Consider the following 23883-nt stretch of genomic DNA (forward strand, 5'->3'; position numbering starts at 1 on the left):
GTATTGGCAAAGATCAATGTGATTTTCACAGGAGGCAGAGCGTTGTTGTTAGCAGCTGCTGAAAGTAACTAAAAAGTTACTTTTAGTGTAACTTAGTTACTTTCCAAGTCAAGTAGTCAGTAATATAACTAAGTTACTTTTTCAAGGAGTAATCAGTAGTCCGATTAAAGTTACTTTTTCAAAGTAACTATGCCATCACTGGTTTTGGCCAGAGCGGGTTGAAGGTGCCCCGTCCGCTCCACGGGGGAGGCGCAGCAGGCATTGTGCTCCTTGGAGGGGGGCTCACCCTTTCATACTTTGAAAACCCCTGATGTAGAGCATAATGTTCTGGTATCTAATCAGTTTTATGTCCAAAGAGGACAAAGTGAAGCATATTTCGTTAAGCATTAAACATTATACAGTCTCTTATGTTGCCAACGCAAGGGCTGAAAAATTTTAGTTGTATTAACCAGTGAATAAATCCAGATATCATTCAAGCTTCAAGCATATAGCATGCCGATGAGAGCCGGTCTTCATCATAACATTATTTTCAGTAATGAGTGTATTTGTCATTAGCTAAGTTCACACAGAAGATCTTGATGCTTACATCTGACTCTTTCTTTTGTTGTTGTTGGTATCCAAGTTTTTCTGCTTGATTGTTCATGCTGCTAATTAAATTAATTCTGTCTGAATGATTTCTGACCTGAAAGCGACCCGCAGAAGAACGTAAGCATCCCGCAGCAGTGCTCTACTTGTTGCAGTAGTAACAGCCACCACTATTTATAAACAGATTGTAACAATTAATCAATTATTGAAATAACTGTTTACTAATTTAGTAATCAATTAACTGTTAACTGGAGTATACAAACACAAAAATGGCCATTGCTGTAAGATCGACACACTCTGAGCAGTAACTAAACCAAAACTGTGGAAAAAGTTTATACATTTTGCATTTAAGATTAAAAAATCTAAATTTGTCTTCATCCAGTTTAAATTCTGTAAAAGATCATTTCAAAAGTCTGCTAGTTAGCACCGTTTTGTATTCAGATATTAATCAGTAAATCAATCAAATAATCCGCAGATCATTTTTACAGTGTATTGATGTTAAGTGAAGCTGAAAGCCCTGAGATTTCCACATGTTGATGTTAAGGATTTATTAGCTGCAGATCCATCCTTGTGTTCACTACAGGAATGCTGTCATTGCATTTAGACAATGCAATGTTTATTTACCATTTTTAAAAATTAATTGAATTATTTGTTTATTTGCATTTTACCTGATTTATCGATTGAGAATGATCGATTACCAACATAATGACCTACAGTCATGTTTTGGACTGTGGGAGGAAGGAAGAGTACCCAGGGAGAGTCAGGTTGGGATTCAAACTACCGACTCTGTAGCTCTGTTTATGTTTCAGGCAGCGCCGCGGCCAGCCTCTCGCCCCCCTGATGGTGGCGTGTCGCCCTGTTATTTTGATGAACCCTGGCCTGATAGAGTTACTCATCACAGCTTTGTCCCACGCTGACACCGGACCCTCCGAACTGAAGCGGGTCATTTAGAGGGAGCGCTCGCCTCTGCTGACACACAATCACATATCGGTGTCACCGAGGTTACCATGGCGACCTCACCGCCCATCAGGGGCTTTTTGTTAACCAGCGGCGGCCGCTGCAGCCGTTAAATCACCTTTCTACTCATTCCTGCTTCAGTGTGTGTGAGTCACAATTTCAAATTTTGCTGTGCGATAAATTGTCCCAGAATTTATTGCGATAATTGATAATATTGATAATATTAGACCATTTCTAAGCAATTTAACAGTAATGGCATAAGATTGCAGGAAGACATTCTCAAAGATCAGTAAACTTTAGATTCTAATAAACATTTAAAACTGGAAGAGATTTAAAATAAATAAACAACAGAAACCAAAAATAAGATGAAAGATGAAGTGAATATAAAGATGAAACGAACTTGCCCTTCATAAAAAGGGCTAGTTGATACATGAGGGGATTCTTTTTCTTTATAAATACCTCACAATAAGTTTGCATTCCTTCACAATACTGTCAGTATCGTCTTTCTGCTACAATATAAAGTTTTTCCATGTATTATATTATCTTGATAGTGAGAAATAAGAATATTTATATAAAATTTTTAGTGTACAGATGCCATAAACTTAAGTGCAGAACTGGTTAGTCGTGTTCCTCCATTTCATTTCATTTCCTCTAAAACAGAAACAGAAGGAAAGAAAAATGACATCCAAACTGTTTGGAGTATTTTTTTGTTACTTTCATGGAGTAATTAAATCATGTGACTGTTTTTATTGTCTTTTTCATTTTGTCAGGCTGACTGGTTCATCCAGGGACGTTTTCATGAGCAGTCTCATCTCCACCTCCAAACAAACACAGTCAGCAGATCCATTTTCACTTTCTGCACCAAAGAGTTGGGAATGTAGAAACGTCTCACTCAGGCTCTTTAAAGGTGCAAATATGTACCATTTTAAATTGACATTTGTTTTTTCTATGACAGCATACAAAATAGACCAGGCTGTATTTGCTAATTTACTACAAAAGATTAAAATCCCCACGTCCCTCAAGGGGCTCCATGGTGGAAACTTCAGCACCAAACTGAAGACTTTTATTATCCAGATAAAGATAAAGACAAACAACAAATCATGCAAATGGAAATTATTGGCCTTCTTTTCCTTTATTATGCGATTAATTTATTGATTGCTCATTCTGGCAGGCCTGTGTGTGTGTGTGTGTGTGTGTGTGCGCGTGTGTGTGTGTGTGTGTGTGTTTTGCCGTGGGTTCAGTCTTAATAAATTTGTGAGCTGTATTTGTACCACCAGTGACGCCTGTGGCTCTATTTTAGCGCCGCCCTCGGCACTGTGGGCGACGCCGACCTGGAGTTTTCCTCCAGCTTGGCGTCGTTTCGTGCGACGTCTTCAGGTTGCCATGGCGACTCGGGGGCCCTTTCAGCTTGACAAACATTAGTTGGGTGTGAGAAGAATGCGGTTTGGACAGCCACCCAGGGAGTTGAGTTAATGAGTGGCTGGCTTCAGGCCGTCGGTTTTCCTCGTTCCCCCCATCGCTCCCTCTGGGGGGCTGTTGTGTTGTTGTGTAATCTGGTCAGATCTAAAATACAGTTATTATATAAGAGGAGCTGACTCACAGCTCGCTGTTTCGTTATTTCCTACAGCGTAATTTAAGACTTAACACTTACATAACTGTTTTTGCACCTTAAAGCTGCAGTAGGTAACAATTTTACATATTTGTTAAAACTGTCACAATGTTTTTATGATGTAAAGAACTTTGAACTGCCTTGTTACTGAAATATAAAGATGCTGCCCTGGGTGGTTGCCCATGTCAGCCATATAATAAATTGGCGCTAAGCTAAGCTAAAGATAAGCTCTGCTATTGGTGGAACTAACAGCAGAGCACTAAATCTAAATCATCAGGTATAGCGTTTGACCTTTGACATCGTTTCTAACCTAAACAACAGAAAATTGTAAATAGATTTGTTGTCATGTGTCTATTTATTCAGTAATTTAGAAGTGATGAATTCTGGATTGAAAATGTTGCTTATTTTGTCGATTATATAGTTTTCGATTGACTCCCATGTCTAGTATAAATTAGTGAAGGGGTGAATTAATCCTAAAAAATAAAACAGATTATTAATTTTTTAATAAAATAAGCATGTGAATTCATTTTAATTCACATGGTTTAGTTTACATTTACAACCTGAAACCTGTTTTTAGTTTCAATATTTCACTAAAAGTAATTTAATTTATCATTCTCCCCAACATTAACTGTCTAAATATAGTTAATTTAAAATTGCAGCTGGTGACTTTCTTCATGTCTCGTACGAAGCTGTTATTATTTCAGTAAATAAGACAGAAAGTTCTTCCTCCTCCTTCTAATTTGGTTGCATAACTATGATGCATAATCAGGATTAACCTTTAAGCCTGCATGGGGGCTCTCCGGCTGGAATTAATTAGTATTTACCTGCAGCATCGCTCTTCAACCCAGAGGAATTTTAGTTTTCTCTTGTTGTTTACATCTGCATCAGATAAACAGCAAGAACATAAAGCACGGTGCCGTTTGCAAGCGCTTCACCCAGAGACAGTTAGCATGCTGTCCTCGTTGCCTGTGATGGAAGGTGATTGGTTGACAAAAGGCCTTATGAGTGGAGATGAGGCTTAAGATGCTCATGTTACCTGTGTGATCTGGCCCTCCAGGTCATCACCCCAGTAAGACCAAAGAGACTGAAACTCTTCATCACTGGGTTGAGGAAGCAAAGAGGAGGTTAGGGAGCCTGCAGGCCATTTTAGACCATTTTAGTGGCTCCATCAACGAAATGTAAAACGGAAAAAACATAAATGTTGGGGTTGGTTGGGGAATTTTGCTGTATTACAATTAAGCAAAGCAAAAATTGTGAAGGTGAAAGTTTTTCGCCACTCGCCTAACCCAAACCCAACAACGACAGCAACAAAAGTTGATCCGTTTTTGCGTTGCGTCGCTAGTCCATGTGTTCAAGTTAATGTGTACGAGCTCAAAACTTCACACGCAAGCAAAAGGGGCAGGGAGAGCGATGGACGCCTCATCACAAACGTACCATAGAAACATCGGCTCCCATTTATCAAACCCTATAAAAAACTAGCTAGCTAGCAAGGTAGCTACTGCTACTAGCTGCTAATATTAGCCTCACCTGACTCGAGTCACAGAACGTAAAGATGTCTGCTTCATGTGACTTCATCTTTTGCCTGGCAGAAATGTCCTGCTAGAAAATCATTTATACAATTTTAATTATTTCTCTTGGACAAAATTTAAGACATTTGATTTAAGGCCAAAGAATTATAAAATTATTTTACAACTTTTTAAGGCCTTAATTTTAGATGCATGAAATTAAGATCTTTTAAGGGCTTCAGTGTTTTAAAACTGCTCTGCCACCCTGTACAGGAGGAGTCTGGTGACCCCAAAGTGGCCCCCAGGGGGCGCTGAGGGGCCTCAGAAACTTGAAGGGAAAATGAGGAAGAGGGCAAAAATAAAAAAATTATCAAATACATTTTTGATTAAAAAAAAATTTATATCATGAGATATAAACTGTTGTTGAATCATTATTATAAAATATAAGTTAAAATAACTTGTGTAATAAAATGTATCAACCTGCTTTGATCAGAACGAAATGAAAAGTTTCTCACTAGAAAAAGAGCAAAGGAACGTCCAGCAGCAAAATGCTGCAAAACCCCTAAAACCTGAAATCAGAAGTTATGAGACAAAATAGTGAATAAACGTGAGAAGAAGCTTCTGCTTGGAGCTTCACATTCTGTTGAGGCAATATTTTAACCATTTGCAGAAAAGCCACGGCACACGAGACATAGTAGACATGCCGAGTTGTCATCACCCACAGCGGCCTGCTGATGCATGCAGTGGCCTCCATCCTCAGGTTCTGAGGCCAGAGCCGGGGCATTCAGGTCAACACCTGCCCCGCTCCCAGCAGGTGCTGCAGCTGCCACTCCTCAGCGCTTTTGCAGCAGTTAAATTTTGCTTTCTGCACGTGCAGCTGCACAGCTCTTGCTCTGAACGGGGTTCAGCTTTGTGGCGGACGGGTTCTCTAGAATCACGGAGACATTCTGCGGCCAGCTGTCCCAGATATGGGTCCCTGGATCCAGTCTCATTCCAGGAAGGGAAGGCAGCAAAGCCTGGATGAAAGAATGATTAATGAGGTAAGACTGATAACTGTAAAGAGAAATACAGCTGACCAGAAGGTCAAAGTTTGAGCTATCCAGGAACTGCCTGCTAATCTGCAAAGCACTGAATATCTTCTTGTCAGTTTTTCACTTGATTTGAATGGAATATGACTAAATATGATCATTTAATTTGGTCATGAATTAGCTGCTGTGCGTCAGTGACAGGAAACTGTTAGGAATCCTCTGTTTCCATCTGCAGGTTTTTTATTGCAAGATGATTATTGATGCTTAAAATATTAATGTTTTTAACTGAAACCTTTATTACAAGTAATGCAATTTTCCATAAAACTTAAATATATTTTAAACGGCATTAATAGTTCCCCAAATAATAATTTGCTCACTCTGACACTGGATATTTTTTATTCTTATGAAATGAGGCATTTTATGGTCTAAATATTGACATGCAAAGCAACCAGACTGTACCAAAGTGGAAACTCGTTTTAAACAAATTACTCTACATGAACAGTGGTGCTCTGTGAATTATCCTCCTTGTCTACTAATTTATTTTTAAATGCTACGTTTATTATGGCTTTCAAGCTAACGAGTGCATCGAGTTTTAACTGGAAGTGACTGATCAAATGTTTCTGCGTCTTTTTGCAAGATGCAGAAATTAATTCTCTGAGCAAGTGACATTTTATATCAGCCTTAGATTCATTTATTGAGTCCTATTTTTATTTTTGTCGTCCAGCCACAAGAAGCGACCCGTGGCCCAGTTCTGGTTTCTCTGAAACAGGAAGCTCTTCTGTGTTCATGGATTTTACCAAACGTGGAATGATGAGTAATGCATTATAGAGAGGATTATGTTTTCTACGTCGCTGGTCCCGACGGGTCAACATGGCTGACAGATACTGCATGTGGTAGTAGGTCAACCTCCGTCTCCTGTCGCCGCCCCGTTTTATAAAAAATACACAAATCTGGTCGGGTCGGGATTTACTTCCAAACAGGTCCAAACAGAGAGCAGTGATACTGGGCAGCCGAGTTTATCCATAACAAAGTTAAAGGTATTAATGAGAAAATGAAGGAAAGAATAAAAGTGAAACTTCAGCATCCCTTAAAAAAGAAACATCTACCAAAGTGAGGCAGCTTGTCGGATTCTTTTGGATTGTATGAGAATCTGGGTTGGTATCAGTTTCTATTGTTGGAAGAGTCCCAGTTCAGTCAGTTATTTCCTCACAAATAAAAAGTCCAACTGATTATAAACTACTTTGGGGAGAGAAATGATCTGGTTTCCAAAAGTGGAGAGAGGAATAATCTTCAGTTCTCTAAAAGGCACGCCATGTGTTTTCCTGGCACTTGGTGCCACTTTATAGCAAAATCAACTAACTTTCTCCCACAGTTATTACAAAATTCTGTATGCATAAAACGTGACTTTAGAAATTTGATGTGTTGTCAGTGGCGCCCCCAGAAAATTTTGATGGTGTGACCAGGCCAGTAAAAATAATGACTTTCATATGCTGTTAGCTTTTTTTATTGCTTAGTTTTTATTTATTATGTTTAAGGATTAGTGGCACTGAACTGTTAGCTTCTGGTAACACTTCTGTTGGTTTAGCGTTTGAGCGTTAGCATCTGCTAAATATTGTTTAGCATGGCTGCCAGTGGAGATCGAAGGATTCCACAAACATGCATGAAAGAATCAATCAACCCTCCAGGTTTGTTATATTTATTATATTATAGCATGATGTAGAGCTCATAAGAGCCAGTTTTAGTTTTAGACCTAGTAAAGTTTTTGGCATATAGAGACGGAGTAAAACGTTACCATAAACAGTGTCGGCCTAAGTATAAGAAGCACCATTAACATGCGAGTCACAATTGATCCTCGGAGTGTGTGTGAGTGTGTCAACTTGTGAACTTGACCTACATCTCAGGTGGTGTAACCAAGATGCTGCTGGGCCTCTAAATGTGCAGATGGTGCAGAACAGCTTCCAGCTCAGGCTGCCCGGCTGCTCCCTGCTGGACAGACGCTGGTCAGGTGGCAGAGTTTAGCCCCAGTGACACCTGCCGGCCCGGCAGAACCGCTCCCAAAAGGCTCATCTGGCCCGACGCGGCACGTCCAGCCACCTGCCGCGCTGACCTCCTGGCTTAAACTCAAACTTTACTCCTCTCATCCAGGATGCGTTGTTTTTAAAGATAAGCAGCGACAGCATGAAGGAGCTTCTGTCCTACAGCGTGCCGGACCCGGCTGACTGGGCAGTAATGAAATACAGAACACCCTCTGGGGCTTCATGCTACAGAAATAGCAACGTTTTTCCTGTCACCAAAACATGTTGATTTACAGATTATATTTTGGTGGTTGGGTGAAACAAAGATACTTGTGCTTATTTCTGATGTTGATTGCTGTCAAAACAACGTGTTAAATATGAAGCTCTGCACTTTAACCTGCCCAATAACTGGAGGTTAAACAGACAAGTGACCTTTAGTCCCTTCCAGTTTGTCATTTATTAACCAGCTGACAGGGTCAGGTTGTTTATCAGCACGTTTCAGCAGCATGCCACTTCAAAGGGCTTTACATGAAAAAGAAAACATCACACAACAATGAGGACAAGTAAAAAGTTGTAATCCAGGATAAAATTAATCAATATCTAGTTATTATTATTAATCTTAGGCAGCTCAAAACAGGTGGACTTTTGCATTTTGTGTCCAGGCAGCTAAGCTAACCTAATGCTGGTAATTTAAGTTGCAGAATTTTATACACAAACATATTTTTGTTTAAATATAAACTGATGGAACCGTGTAGAACTGTCTTAAATCAATGTTCTATTTGTTTACAGTCTTTTCCTGTTGTCAGTTATCAAGAGTATCTTCACAGTTTGAATAGATAAGTTGGTTTCTGAATTGAAAATTATTTATGAATTGAGTCATAACTTTAAAAATCTGATTTAAATCATTAAACACTAAATTCTAGTTCACACGGTACAATTTTTTGTTCTGATTTTTCCTTTCCATCAATCTTAGAACATTTGGTGTTCTAAGATAATCACTTAAGATAATCATAACCGATCATCCTGACACTAACCCTTGTACTGGAACCAGAACTCCATCATCTGCTCCACCTGCAGCTGCTGTGGTTCTGAGTCAAACCAACCTGTTCCCCTCCTGGCCTGTGGGGGCGCTGCACCAACAACCACTGAAGGAAACCACACAAAAACCTCTGAGAGCAACTTCTTTCTTCACCAGATGGAAACAAGATGGAGGCGTCAGATTTTAGTGTTGGAGGATTTCTCTTTAGTCTTTGGCTGAAGACCAGGAGACATTTCTGCTGCTAGCGCTAGGCTAACACGTTAGCTTTGGTTGGATTTACCCAGAATGCCCTGCGCTGCAGTTTACTTCCTTCCTTTAGAGCGGTTGCCAGTCTGTTTGCTTCCCATATGCCTTTGAACCAAACCAGAGTTCATGTCAGCCGAACCCAGATCCAGGTTTGTAGGTGGACCAGAGTTTGATTAGCATTCACACCTCAACAACCCAACTGAACCTAGACAAACAAACTGGAGTTTGATTAAAGAAACTGAACAGGGCTGGTGTGAATGCACCCTTAAAGAGTCACATCTCTACTATATAAAGTCATTATAATCTAAATGTAACTGGTGCAGCTCTTTGTTCTGTGCGGTTTAAGCCTCACAGTGCCGGCATAAAAGGTGTAGGATGAGATGAGGAGAAGCAGGCGGGGGGTGTAGCGTCCCAATAGCTTTGTCTCCAGGATACAGTGGCAAGTGTGAAGGAAGAGGAAAGTTTCAGGCACGTGTGGAGCCACACGGGAGGCCCATTAAAGCAGAACCTCCTCCCTGTCTGACTTCCTCCGACCCAGGAGGAACTCACCTGGGAGCGTGATGGGATCTGCACTCCACCCTAAAGGAAGTGCCAGGCCCCTGCTGCTCTGTCTCCGGCTCAGGATGGCAGGACGGATCCCCAGCTGAATCCATACGTCAGCGGCAACCGCCAAGACGAGGAACACTCCCTCACCGCCGCCTTCGCTTCTCCTCTTTGTCTGCTCGACGCCAAGCCGTCCGCCTACATCCAGAAACGGAGAAAAATTGTTTGCAAAGGCGCTGAGATGTAGGTATCTATAAATAGACGATGCAGATGGAGAATCCCAGGAAGTACTGAGTTAGGATCTGCTTCTGTGAAGAAAAGGAGGAGGAAGAGCTTCGTTACATGAAGAGAACCAGAGGAGCAAAAGTTAAGTCTCGAAGGAAAAACATTTGGCCTAAGAGTTCGATGACCCAGATCCCGGCTCTGCAGACAACCAGGTGTTTGCTTTACTTCCTCCCCTCTGGCTGGAGATGCTGTTTGGAGGTTGAGGTGGCTCTCAGGCTGCGTTGGTGACAGAATGGGGGAGACCCGCCATGTGGGACGACGGGACCTCACCTGCCTGCTGTGGATTTAGGCTCCTCCACTGCTGCTGTCTGGGCCGGAGCAGGAGGGTCCAACCGGAGGTACGTATGAAGGCCAGTCCTCGTCGCTGAACCAGTTCTTTTTACAGGGAGTTTAACGACTCATAATCCAGCAGATTTGACTCGAACTGCTGTGGTTCTCTTCCTCTCTGCTCTGAGTCAAACCAACCTGTTCCCCTCCTGGCCTGTGGGGGCGCTGCACCAAGAACCACTGAAGGAAACCACGCAAAAACCTTTAAAGAAGAACCTGATCAAAACTTCCTTCTTCACCAGATGGAAACTAAATGGAGGCGTCAGATTTTAGTGTTGCAGGATTTCTCTTTAGTCTTTGGCTGAAGACCAGGAGACATTTCTGATGCTAGCGCTAGCATGTTAGCTTTGGTTGGATTTACCCAGAATGCCCTGCACTGGTCCGCTTCCGGCTTTTGGAGCGGTCTCCAGTCTGCTTTGTAGTCACATGCATTCAAACCGAACCAGAGTCACGTTTTGGGTTTGATTTCTCATTCAGCTGTTTGTTTTCTGCAGCTCCTTCCATTACTGCTCAGGGGAGATTTAGTGCTTCTCATTTAACACGGCCTGCGTGTTAAATGGCTTTACTATATCAGAAATGTTTGGTTTTTGCATTCTGCCTGCAGGGAGCAAAAACCCTCCATTCAACCTACAGGTTGGTACTTAATGATAAATTTGACCCTGTTGAGGTGGATTTACTACGTTGCTCATGTAAACAGAAAGCATGTTTGCATGTTCTCTGTTAAAGACCTGGTGAAGTCCTGACCTGGAACCGGATCTTCTTGCAGCAAGGCAGCGATGCTACAACTGAGCTGCAGCCGTCTGTTGTGTAATTCATGTCAGCATAAAGATTTAATTTAGTTTTTTATTATGAAACTTGAGTAATTGAACTGTAGCTGAAAGGTGAAGGAGGGGATTTGTTTTATTACTGGTTGCTCATCCCTCAGTGTGATCAGGACTGTTACATAACCACATCATCTCATCAGATTCATCTGCTGCTCCTACTAATCATCACATGGAGCCACTGAGCTGTTTTCCTCCTGCAGATACAGATTAGTCACTTCAAAACAACTTCTTCCAGTTATGTAATGATGTTGGAGTGAGTCGATTGTTTTTTATCTTTTTGTTTTCTTGGAGCCAATTAGAGAAACGCTGCAGATTTAAAAAGTTCAGGGTTCTGCAGAAAAAGCTTTTCTACGTTTTGGTTCCAGAAACTCTTGCTGTTTTTTGCAGCAGATAATAATTATGATGTGGAAGAATTTATATTCAGGCAGTTTTGCCTTGATAAATCTAAATGTAACTGAATGAAGCGGAGTGTAATTTAATGGCAGCTGAAGTGCAGCTGTTCTGTTTCTGGCCTTGGAGAACAAACTGCGTGTATTTAAAGCGTTTGGACGCAGCAGGAGGATCGGATGCAGAGCCGCAGATCCTCACAGGTGGAGGCTGATTCAGTGGCGCTGGATCACCTTCTACGTTATGAAACGACAAAATTCAGCTAAATATAGAACATTATGAGTGGAAAACCAACCTACAGACTTTTAGAAGAATAGATCTAGAAAGTCTAGAAAAGATGTTTCTGTTCTGTTTTCTGTTCTCTCTATTGACCAATGAGTACAAACTCATGTCAGGGTTTTAAGATGTTTATGTAAAATTGTTTAAAAACAATGTATCTTTTAAATGGGCTGTCATTTGTAAATTACATATTCACAAATTTAAAGCAATAATTTGTATTATTTAGCATGTAGTAAGAAAAAAAGGGAATTTTTTATTTATTATTTAATTAATTTCTAGAAGTAGTTTAGGATTAATAATTATTTTATTATGATGATTATTATTATATTTTTATCTAGTTTAAAGCTAAATCTTAAGTTAGAAAACTAAATATTTAGTTTGGGCCCAAATTTTTAGTTAGCAAAGAAAATATTTAGCTACAAACTAAATATTTAATTGGAAAGCTAAATGTTTAGTTACTAAACTAAACCAAATGTTTAATGTAGAGGTAAATATTGAATTAAATTAAATATTCCGTTTGAAACATTTATGAATGAATGACGTGGTGAAATATGAAGCGGAAATGAACCCCCATTTCTGATTTCAGGCTAAATAACCCAAATTATTGCTGTAATTTCTGATTGTGTAACTTTACAAACTGCAGCCTTTACTCTGTTTCATAAAACTCGCTGGTTTTTGCGGTTGTAACGTGATGATCTGCATCCTTCCTCAGCGACGCTGTAAGTTCACATTACAACCATTTAAAGGTTTTGAAATCAACTCATCGTGTTGATATTTAAAATTTTCCAGTTAAAACATGTTTTTACAACACTATTGTGACCATGGACTCAGTTTCCTCCACTGAAAAACATCCAAAATAGCAACAATTTCACAGAGAACGGTTAGATTTACAGCTTGCCTACAAGAGGCGCTCCGTCATGTTCAGCGACCTGAACATGACGGAGACAGTAAATAACAGGCAGACAGGTCGTCCAGCTCTCCTCTCCCTCACAAAGCTCCTCGGTTATAATAGGCTGGTTGGAGGTGGACGGACTCTTAAAAACAGACCTATATCGGTCCATCCCAGCTGTCAGCGGGAACCCGAACAGGTGGCTCCTCCAGGCTCCCGTCGACAGCTTGTCGCGCTCGCTAATCTCCGCTGTGACGACAGCGCATTACCCGGTGCGCGTAAAACCGGGAGTGCGGGAGGTTTGGGTTGGGATTCTCATCAGTCACCAGGATTTTACTCATCGCTGCGGATTCACCACAAAGACAGATTTCTGGAAAGTTTGCACCCGAGCTGGAAATAATGACTCTTTACTGGATTTTATAAATTTTGAGCTGCCAGGTCTGAGAGGAAACAGCATGTTACCAGAAATAAACAACAAGGTGAGGTACAGTTTAGAGCAAACTGTATTTCATGAGGATTTTATGTTGGCTGAAAATAATAAAGTGGATAGTTGATAATTTTAGAAATGTTCCAAATCTCATAACGAAACCTGAATGGGATGTGGACTGTTTCTGCCTGGATACAAACCCAAACTTTCAGTTTATTTTTAAAATGAAGTTACAGCAGGAACTGACCTCCAGCTTTATATTGATCTGATTTGTGGGTTTATAAAGTGAATTCTTGCAAAGTTTGAGAATATTTCTGGTTTCTCCTCCTTGTCGTCCAACCTGCACCTGATTTCAAACTTCTCTCTTTGCTCCTGAACGCATGCCAAGTTCTGGTGAAAAATCTGATCCATTTCTATTTCAGTCGTTGTTTCACCCCATTTATTTCAGTGTTTGTTGTGCTGACAGATTCCATAAGTCTAAATGTGTTGCGGTGTGTTTTTCACTCCGTACATGGGGGCTGATTAAATTTAACCGTTGCTGCTCCGGGATCGTAACGGACTAAAAGTCGTGGTAATTGCTCAGCTTGGTGTTGGTGGCCTCCTGGTTGGCAGCGGAGTGCAGGTCAGGATCTGCAGCAGAGATGACAGGATGTGCGGATTTTAGCCTGATAATTAACCGTCTGACAGATGAGGGTGTGAGCGGTTTACAGTTTGTTGATGTTTGCTCTGGTTGCTGTTTTATTGCCTCGGTTTGACCAACTGACCCTCCTGCAGATGAAGCTCCTCTCACATTTACAAGCAAATCCCTGCAGCTGCGTGGACAAAGTCAGCGTTACTGCAGGCTTCCGTTGCACCTGTTCTCCGTCAGCAGCTGTGCATCACACACCTGGAATCAGCAACTTGATTTGTTCCAGTTATGAACTCTGGGATCGTTTTTAGCTGCAGACCTCACTGTGGACCGATTCGGTGCTAATGAAGATTCAGATCAGCTGATATTTGGTCCAGTTTGATTCACCTGTCTGGTGCTCATGAGCTTACGGCTGATCTCCACAGCCGGCCTGCTGCAGTGACCTACATGCTGTCACACACTGAACCTCAGAGGTCAGAACGCAACCAAACCGCATGAACTTTAACCTCCTGATTGAACAACAGGAGCCTCCACAATTAACTACAATAAAACTAAACTCACTCAGAAAACTCAGTTACTGAAGAACATTTAAAAATACCTTGCAGTCCTTGAGTGTTTTCTAAAAGATCCAAACAAAATCAGAGTGGATGCAAAGATCCAAACTTATTTATTTACAGCAGATATCTGGACTTACCCATCCTTTTCTCAAATGGGGGGTCGAGTTACAATCTGGTAGTAAATCATAAACAGCTGTCCTGTAAAATTCAACACGGCGTCACTTTCTGTTTTCTTCATGTCAGAGGTTTTTGTTTGTTCCCACCTGAGGAAACAAACAAAATGGCCGCCCGCAGTGTTTAGAAAAACCAACATTATTCCTCTTCAGTGTTTGGCTCACAGAACAATCAGCCCAGAAAATGGACTTTAGTTCAGAAATGTTACGTGATGTTCTCTGACCACACAAAGACAAACTCTGGTACAAACAGTGCTTTATGCCAGCACAGTAATGGAAAGTTGAGTGGATGGAAAAAGTGTGGTTAAAAAAGGTGGACATGCTTTCATTTAAAAATGACAGAATGAAGAAACAGAAAAGGAGAAAAACATTCCCATTTCTAAAGCTCTCTTTTTAGGTCACACACAGTGGCTGTATTTCAAATTTATTGGTATTTGTTGATACTTTTATTGAACAAACAGAGGAGAAATTTAATAATTAATTAGATAAATCAAAATGAATTTCTGAGGTTATTTTCTGGTTGAGGATGTGTCGCTCCGGCCTCCAGCCGGTCAGAAATGCTTTCAGATTAGGATGTGGAAGCTGCACCTGCAGCCAGCAGCATCATCCTGATCAGCACTTCACAGCAAATCTGCTCCTGAAGATAAGCCGTTATTAATGGAGCACGAGTTAGCTGGCTCTGCCCTGCATGGCGGCCTGAATCACTGCTGTGACCACAAGTTAGTTTTAGTTTTTAGAGTATGTTTGCTAGTATTTATTAGTTAAATATGGTTTAATTTTAACTCAGTTTTTATTATAATAGTAGTTTTAGTTTTTCACACTTTAATTCAAAAAGGTCAGAATACTGTATTATGATTATGTGTGTATCTATTGGTTAATGAAAATATCATTTTCTCAGAATGATTGTTGAATTATTGTTGAAGTGATTCTTCTGCTGCCGCCATTTTGGCGTGTCGTCGCCTCACGGTCTGAAATACTTCCAGATAGTTTTAAACTGCATCAAGAAAGTCTAACTTAAAATACCACTAGTTTTAAGATTACCTATTTTCCTAGACAATGTTATAATTCTCTAAATGAATCATGTCATAATTTAGTTAAAAGATTTTAAGTAGAAAATTGGATTGGACTCACCGGACGGTTAGCTAGTAGCCACCGTCAGTGCGCCCTCTGGTGGACTCATAGTGTACAAAAACCCTTTATTTTTTATAATATTCTTATATTTTATGAGATTAACTAAATGTGTTATCAGACTGTATAAAGCTACATACCATGTATATTGTCTTAAACATGACAGGAAGAATATTTTGCGCCATAATTTGGTAACTGCTGATGTAAACTGCTTGTGTAGGAGAAAAAAATAAATTTTACATCAGTTCAAAATGCTAATAAGTAGATTCACTATGTTTTAGTTAGTTTTTTATTAACACATGACATCAGTTTCTCTTGGTTAATTACTGTTTTAATTTATTTCAGATAATGAAAATGTTTTCTCAGTTTCAGTTTTGGTGAGTGTAGTGAACTATAATAACCTCGTTGTGCTGCAGTCTTTGTTTTCTGGGACATTGGGAGTTTTTTGCATCCTGATCTCCATCGTCCTCCGCCTCCTGCAGGCACGCATACGGGAGCGCACCTGCAGAGCAGAGGGAGCACGGAGAGCGCTGTTGTTGCTGGGTTTTTGCAGGAGCGATCTATTTTCGGATCTCTTTGCATTATTTTTACTAGCCTGGTTATAACCCGGCTCAGATGCCCAGAGGCTGTGGGTTGCTAAAGAGGCGGGAGAACCGAGCCAGCACAAACAGTTTGATGATTATTTTACTCAGCTGCTTCCAGCACTTGCATTTAGTTAAAAACAGGCCATTAAAGTTGATATAATGCATCATTCTGTGCAAAAGTAAAGCGATAAAAGTCTCATTTCTTTTTTATCTTCCTGTTTTGTTGAACATTTTCATGACGTTTGTCCCGTTTCTCCTGCAGGCGTCCCGGCCGGAGGCGTTCCCTCACCCCCACAGACTCCCAGTGGAGGGCAGCCGCATCGGACCAAACCGACCCTGCTCACAGGTCAGCTGCTGCAGCGACACATCCCCTTATGATGCTGCTGCAGCGACACATCCCCTTATGATGCTGCTGCAGCGACACGTCCCACATGATGCTGCTGCAGCGACACGTCCCACATGATGCTGCTGCAGCGACACATCCCCTTATGATGCTGCTGCAGCGACACATCCCCTTATGATGCTGCTGCAGCGACACATCCCCTTATGATGCTGCTGCAGCGACTCCCCATGATGCTGCTGCGATGCTGCTGCAGCGACACGTCCCACATGATGCTGCTGCAGCGACACATCCCCTTATGATGCTGCTGCAGCGACACGTCCCACATGATGCTGCTGCAGCGACATATCCCACATGATGCTGCTGCAGCGACACATCCCACATGATGCTGCTGCAGCGACACATCCCACATGATTCTGCTGCAGCGACACATCCCCTTATGATGCTGCTGCAGCGACACGTCCCACATGATGCTGCTGCAGCGACACATCCCCTTATGATGCTGCTGCAGCGACACGTCCCACATGATGCTGCTGCAGCGACATATCCCACATGATGCTGCTGCAGCGACACATCCCACATGATGCTGCTGCAGCGACATATCCCACATGATGCTGCTGCAGCGACATATCCCCTTATGATGCTGCTGCAGCGACACATCTCACATGATGCTGCTGCAGCGACACGTCCCACATGATGCTGCTGCAGCGACACGTCCCACATGATGCTGCTGCAGCGACACGTCCCACATGATGCTGCTGCAGCGACACGTCCCACATGATGCTGCTGCAGCGACACGTCCCACATGATGCTGCTGCAGCCACGCATCCCCTTATGATGCTGCTGCAGCATCTCTTCCCACTGGCGCTGAAAGCATCAGCAGACCCCTGAATCTTTCCACACGTGTTACGACTGTTTTCATCAGTTAGTTGTCAGTAATTAGCAGCAGGTGTTCTGGTGATTTCTGTAGCCATTTGAAAAGTTACAGTCAAAACTAAATAACAATAACTTGTTATTTAGTCAGAGCAGGAAACACATGGGTTCATTTTCACTCACATTTTCACTCCTTCATCTGTAAATGTCACAATTTCAAACTTAGAATTTAGTTAGCAAGCTAACTTAGCGAGCTAACTAAATAGAAATATTTAAATGTTGAACTAATATCCAAAATAAAAGCCTGGTATTCCAAACGGCTTTAGAAACGTCATAAAACAAAAGAGGAGTCGATTTACAGATGAACCTGCAGCAGGAGTTTAACGTTACCAAGAACCTGCTTTTATTTTGATAGTGCATTCTGCTTAATTTCAAACTAAATATTTCAGTTTTAAACTAAATTTTGAGTTAGCTCAAAGCTAAATATTTAGTTTTAATATATTATCTTCCTAACTAAGTATTCATCTTGCTAACTAAATTAATGTATATTTTGTCTGAAACTGTGGCATTTATGAATGAATGAATGAATAACTTGGTGAAAATAAATGTTTCTCTCTTACGACAGTCTAAATAAATCAGATTATTGCTGATATTTATTTGCAGGGCGGCCGTAGCGTGGAGATGTGAACATGCTCTCGTCTCGCTGCCTCTGATTCAACAGCATCATATTTAAACATCATGTTCCCTCAGTCAGGTTGCCTGTTGTGGCATGTGCCTGTGGCTATATTTAGCCTTATTTCCATGCATCATAACCAAGTTACCAGACCTGCTGCAGCAGATCACATCAAATTTAATAATGTAAATATCTGCTGCATAGAAATAAACGACTCAGAGCGAAGTATGCAGCAGTTTACTACAGCCGCAGGCGTCAGGAGGTTTCTGCATCGTGGGACAGACAGGAGGTTTATTTTGTCCGTCATTGTAGGAACTGAGCGCCGCATGGCTGCAACACGTGTAATCGTGCTGCCAGAGCAATCAGAGTGTCAGGCAGAGAAAAGCAGGCTGCTTCCCCACAAAGACACCGCAGACTGGCCCTGTCAAAGCCCGCCGCCGAGGCCGGTGCTGAGCCGTAATTCCAGCCGCTGCCTGCGGGGGGTCCTGGACACCTGAGCCGCCATGACGGGGGTGGAAACTGAGAGAGAATTAACTGATGAGAAACAACCAGAACCAGAACCAGAACCAGACTCCTTATAGAGAGAGAGGAGAAATTCTGCAACTACAGGGTCTAAAAACAACTGCATAAAGTTTTTTATTCATTTATTTCATTTATGTTTTTAAGTTTTTGTGCTGCATAAAAGTTTCTCACCGTCCCTTTGTTTTTTTTTGTCACAATTAAATGTTTCAGATGATCAAACTGGTTTTAATAGACATAGAAAATCTGCCTTAGTTAAGGTCAGAGGTCACAATTCAACGGTAAAAAACTGAGACTAGACAGCAGAATGAGTCGGATTAATGACGATACAGCATCAGTTCAGCAGCAGGAGCTTGTTAATTAAATATTTAGTTTGGTAAAAATTTAGTCTAAAATAGTCAGAATTAACTCCCATTTTTATTCCTATCAGAAAAATGAGAGGAAGAGTTATTTTTTTGCTAAATAACTCAAATTATTGCTGTTAATTTCCGACTGGTTCCCAGTACAGAATCAGTTCCAGTGATTCAGTTACAGCGATGGCAAATCCAACCCGTCTGAAGTTTGATTTGTTAAATTTTTCCATGTCTGTTATTTCCACATCATGTCTGTTCCTTCCTTTCTGGAACTGGTATAAATATAAAGTTTTTCTGTGAATTGCAGAAGTTCAGCTCTGGTTTGGGGTCCCTGCCGCAGCTGGAGACCCCCGTGGTCCAGCTGGTCGTCAGCAACGCCAAAAACCAGCAGCAGCAGTCGGACAACATCCTGCCGCAGATCAACAACAAAGGAGGTCAAAACAACTACCAAACGGTGAGCCCGACATTCACAGCTTCACCTGCAGATGGCAGCAGCAGACCCGTTCCCAAACACTTTCCACTGCCTCTAGAAAAAACTGAAGGTTTTCTCTTTTTGCGGCAGGTCGAGAGGTCAAAGTCAACTCAGCAGTTCACGATGCGTTACGGCGCAGCGACGGACAAGGCGGCCATGTCGCGCAACGGGAAGGCGCTTGGAAACAAGATGGAGAAGGAGCGAGCGTACGAAGGACAGCGGCTGCCCATGTCGCCTGCAGGTGAGTTACCTTCATTACTGTGCAGCGCCGGGTGTCCAAACTGTGGCCCGGGGGCCGTTTGCGGTCCCTGGACTGCAGTTAAAGAATAATACAGATTTAGACCACAGCACAGAGGGAGATTTTTATTTTTAATTAAAGTAGAAATAATGGAGACAAATCTTTTATAGGGCTGCACCGATTGGAGTTTTCTGGCCGATCGCCGATAATCGATCTTAAAATAACCAGACCTGCCGATTCCGACTTTGGCCAATACTGATATTTTTCATCTGAAATGTTGCCTATTGTTGATGTACAAAGATGCGGACATTACCTGGTGGGCGTGGTCACCCTGGTGGGCGTGGTCACTCTGGTGGGCGTGGTCACCCTGGTGGGCGGGGCTAACAGTCTATCTGAGTGATTGACTGTAAAAACCACAAACAAAAACTCCTCAACTGCTTTTGATTTGCTGATTTTGAGCCATGAGACATAAAGTTTATGATTTTAACGTAGCGCTGCCTCCTCCTGTTGTCCTTCCTCAGAGGCGCTCAGTAACTTCCAGGAGCGGCTGACGGAGTTCGAGCAGCAGGAGGTCAGCGACTACGCCGAGGTCTGGTTCCTGGGTCTGGGCTCGCAGAAGATCGAAGGTTCCCAGGGAGCGGCGCAGAACAACGGATACGACGACGAACACGGGAGCTACGTCCGGGTAAAGCTCCCGAAGCTTCGCTAACGGGTCGTCCACAGGTCAATGCGGCTGACGGGTCAGGAAGCACCAGGGAATACTGAACGCTCTGTCCGGCTTCGCTCCTGGATGCAGAGCGAGCCTCGCTGAGGCCGAGCGGCTGGACGTCTGACCGACGGCTGGAGATGATCCGGACAGAACCAGTTGACCCGCTTTGATTTACACTTTCAATGTCGACTAACGTCTGACAGCGAAGCCTGAGGGCCGTTTGTCCTGGAGCTGCACCGGCTGAACATCACATTAGCATCACGTTACACTTAAAGCCTGGAATAAATACACTGTCTGGGTTTACTCTGCAGGTTCTGATCAGATTCTGTTTGCATGTTTCAGCTTCAATTGATTATTTTAAAAAGCAACAATTCTGAAGATTAAATGATTAATCAAATTTAAAAAAGAAAAAAACAAATTCTACAGATTTTTAATTTAAGCCTTTTTATGCAACAATAAAAATACATTTAAAAAATTATTTAATTTCCCTTTGGGATCAATGAAGTATTTTTGAATTTGAAATAAATTTATTTTTTAAATAAGGAAATAGACATTTTATTTCCTAGAGTGCAGCTACAGAGTTCCTGACCTGCAGCTAATAAAATCCTCCCAGCGTGAACCTGTGAGACGCTGCAGCCTTTCTGCTGGACTCAACGCCAGTGGACTGATCTGCTGATTATTTTTATTGATCATGGGATTGAAAAAGCAGCTTAGAATATTTTCTTTGCAGAATCAGAACCAGGAGAAGCTGCAGCTGGAGGAGTTCTGGTTTGAACAGATTTACAGACAAACATTTCTTCTTCTTAAATGTAAAATGTTTCTATTTTTGTGCAGTTTTGGTTTTATTAATGCTCTCAGCGTGTCGTTCTCTCTGCAAACTTTTTAAAACGTTCTCCAGTTACTGATTGATCGTTGTCGCCCTGCTGCCTTCAGGTGCTCCATGACCACATCGCGTACCGCTTTGAAGTTCTTGAAGTGATCGGGAAAGGTTCGTTTGGCCAGGTCCTAAAATGTCTGGACCACAAGAACAACGAACTCGTCGCCATCAAGATGATTCGCAACAAGAAAAGGTTCACACTTCCTGCTTCTGTTCACTTCATTTCATTTGTTTCATCTACCAAACATTTAAAATCCTCTCCTCTCTGCGCTGCAGAATAAGCGTCCTGAAGCTAACCGGCAGCCATCTTTTGGCATTTATTCAACATCTGATAGCGTTGTAATATCCTGCCACATGCTTGCACCCTGATCGGTTTACATTTTACGAGTCTGCCAATTTGTTGAGACCAGATTTAGCCTGCTGGAAGTCAGCGCTATGTGGTGTTAGCTTACCTTTCCTGCCCCGCTGAGAGGCACAGTTGGATATAAATGCCTGTTAGTTAGAGCCGCGAGTCTTTGGGGTTTTCCACCACTTCAGTGATGCAGAAATCAAAATGGATTCTTTCATCATCTTTATCCTAAAACATCTGCGTTCAGGCTCTGCAGCGTTAACTGTGAATAAAACACAGTTTTATTTTAGTTTCAGGGTTTTAACAAATTTCTGTGTTTTCCTTTCCTGCAGATTTCATCACCAAGCTCTAGTGGAGCTGAAGATTCTGGAGGTGATAAAGAAGAAAGACAAAGAGAACCTGCACAACGTGATCCACATGAAGGAGCACTTTTACTTCCGGAACCACCTCTGCATCTCCTTTGAGCTGCTCGGGTCAGTACCAGCAGCAGATGATCAACTCTGATGAATAATTGATGCTCTAATTGGAGGCGTGTCACCTTTAACACATTCAAGCCCCAACCTTGAACCCGACTCTCTGGATTCCTAGTTTCACTGGACGGAGGAGCTGAGAGATTTCCTTTGTGTGTAAACCGCTGATCTGCATTTGAAGGGATGAAGTTTTATGTGTGGCTCAGTCTGAGTGACCTTTAGGGGTCGCCTTGGACTAGCACCTTGTCTAACATTACTGTCACTGTATCCTTTAGTTAAAGCCTCGATCAGGGCCTATCTCTTTCCCCATCATGCTTCATGGTGCGAAGGATCCAGTTGCCTTTACTCTGAAGACGTTTATGCTTATCACAAGGAGGAAATAGCATCAGATCCAGTCTGAGAGCACAATCAGCTCATTTCCAGGCAGGTTCTCAATGTGAGTCCAACAGAAATGTTCGGTTCGGCTAATTATTCAAATTGGTTTAAAAAGTTTCTAAAATCCAGCAGAGCATCGAGTCACGAGCCACGTTTCCATTATACATAAATCCAACATGTTTAACAATAACAGTTTGGTGTTTTCATTAAACAAGAAATGCTAATCACTAATGAATCAATCACCCAATTCATCAATCAATCAGTCAATTTAATTTGTAAAGCACATTTTTGTGTCATGGCAGTTAAAAGTGTTTTACATCATGTAAACGTAATGCTAACTAGCCTAGCTGTTAATAACAGGCTATGCTAGCTGCAGTGTAGCAGAGATCAAGGGGTGGGAGCGTGAGCATGATTGACAGCACTAAGCCCCGCCTCCTGGCTCTTATTGGTTGTTTCTAGATCTCATGGCAGGAGGTGAGGAGCTCCATTTTCTTCCACAGATTATCAGTCATTAACTGTCACAACATGGCGACAGTTTCAACAAACATGTGAAACATTTAAAGTTTCAGCTTTAAGCTAATTTACTTTTATAATTTCTATTGGCACAAATTTAAGGGCAACGGAAACACAGATGTGACTCCTGCTGGACGTAGCGACAGACGATCGCTTACGTTTGGTCGTTAACTTTAAAGCATCCCCAACATGAATGTGGCGACAGTAGAGAGGAAAAACTCCATATTAACAGGGAGAAACCTCCAGCAGAACCAGAACCAGAACCAGGTTTGAGAAGACGGAGCAGAGACACAAGAGGAAACAGAATAACTGAACCAGGAGTACTTTCTGTTTCCTGAAAAGTACAAATTAGTTCTGTCAGCTGACTCTCTCCAGGAAGGAATCACAGCCAATCAGAACCCAGAACCCTCAGTGAGCAGTTTAAATAACAGCAAATAATGCAAGTTGGAGAGTAGCAGGAGAAGAAAGTGAGGAAAAGTGGTGAGTTTGTCCTGCAGCAGCCTAATTACAGAGATAACTCAGGGTAACCTCAACCCTCTACATGAGGCAATGTTAACTTTTTACATTCTTCTTTCTGCAGCAAAGACATAAAACATCTAAAGAAGTGATTTAATAAATCCTGTGGATGTTCTTCAGCAGCCTGATGAGTCCTGCCTTGTCTCTTCTGACAGGGTGAACCTTTATGAGCTGATCAAAAAAAACAACTTCCAGGGCTTCAGCCTGGCGCTGATCCGGCGCTTCGCCCACGCTCTGCTGCGCTGCCTGCAGATGCTGCACCGGGAGAAGATCATCCACTGCGACCTCAAACCGGTACGGAGCTGCCTCAGTGTGCAGACGCTGGGTCTGCGGTGAGCTCCCCCCTGTGGACAGCAGCGGTACTGCATCCATCTGAAGGTGTGGAAATGTTTCAACAGGAGAACATCCTTCTGTCTCAGCGAGGGCCGGGGAACATCAAGGTGGTCGACTTCGGATCGAGCTGCTACGAACAGCAAAGAGGTAGAAAAATATTAAATAAAACACGGCAAAGATCACAGACACAAACTGTTATTAAACTATTTAAATGGTCACTAATTTATTAGAACAGAAAATAATTGATCAGAATCACTT

The 23883-nt window shown here is 42.0% G+C and overlaps 1 protein-coding gene and 1 long non-coding RNA gene across 8 annotated transcripts in view; one reads left to right on the forward strand and one right to left on the reverse strand.

Annotated features, from left to right (window-relative positions):
- The window catches only part of dyrk4 (dual-specificity tyrosine-(Y)-phosphorylation regulated kinase 4), a 33191-nt gene that overhangs the window by 4697 nt on the left and 4611 nt on the right, over positions 1–23883 (forward strand). For 3 of the 7 annotated variants that reach the window (XM_044123885.1, XM_044123886.1, XM_044123891.1), the window contains exons 3-10: positions 16278–16361; positions 19081–19227; positions 19336–19486; positions 20005–20168; positions 21126–21262; positions 21751–21891; positions 23448–23586; positions 23691–23772. In XM_044123885.1, the coding sequence (XP_043979820.1) occupies positions 16278–16361; positions 19081–19227; positions 19336–19486; positions 20005–20168; positions 21126–21262; positions 21751–21891; positions 23448–23586; positions 23691–23772 (1045 nt within the window). Of the gene's footprint in view, positions 1–5319; positions 5697–9718; positions 10151–12586; positions 12998–16277; positions 16362–19080; positions 19228–19335; positions 19487–20004; positions 20169–21125; positions 21263–21750; positions 21892–23447; positions 23587–23690; positions 23773–23883 lie in introns of those variants that run through there. The other 4 variants (XM_044123888.1, XM_044123887.1, XM_044123890.1 and 1 more) reach the window with 4 other exon arrangements.
- On the reverse strand, positions 5575–12758 carry LOC122835127. Its single transcript, XR_006371273.1, has 3 exons — positions 12677–12758; positions 9534–9725; positions 5575–5672 (listed from the first exon to the last, which is right to left on the reverse strand). It is a non-coding gene; the product is annotated as an uncharacterized LOC122835127 (long non-coding RNA).

This window comes from Gambusia affinis, linkage group LG08, assembly GCF_019740435.1.
Source record: "Gambusia affinis linkage group LG08, SWU_Gaff_1.0, whole genome shotgun sequence".
Classification (NCBI taxonomy): domain Eukaryota; kingdom Metazoa; phylum Chordata; class Actinopteri; order Cyprinodontiformes; family Poeciliidae; genus Gambusia; species Gambusia affinis.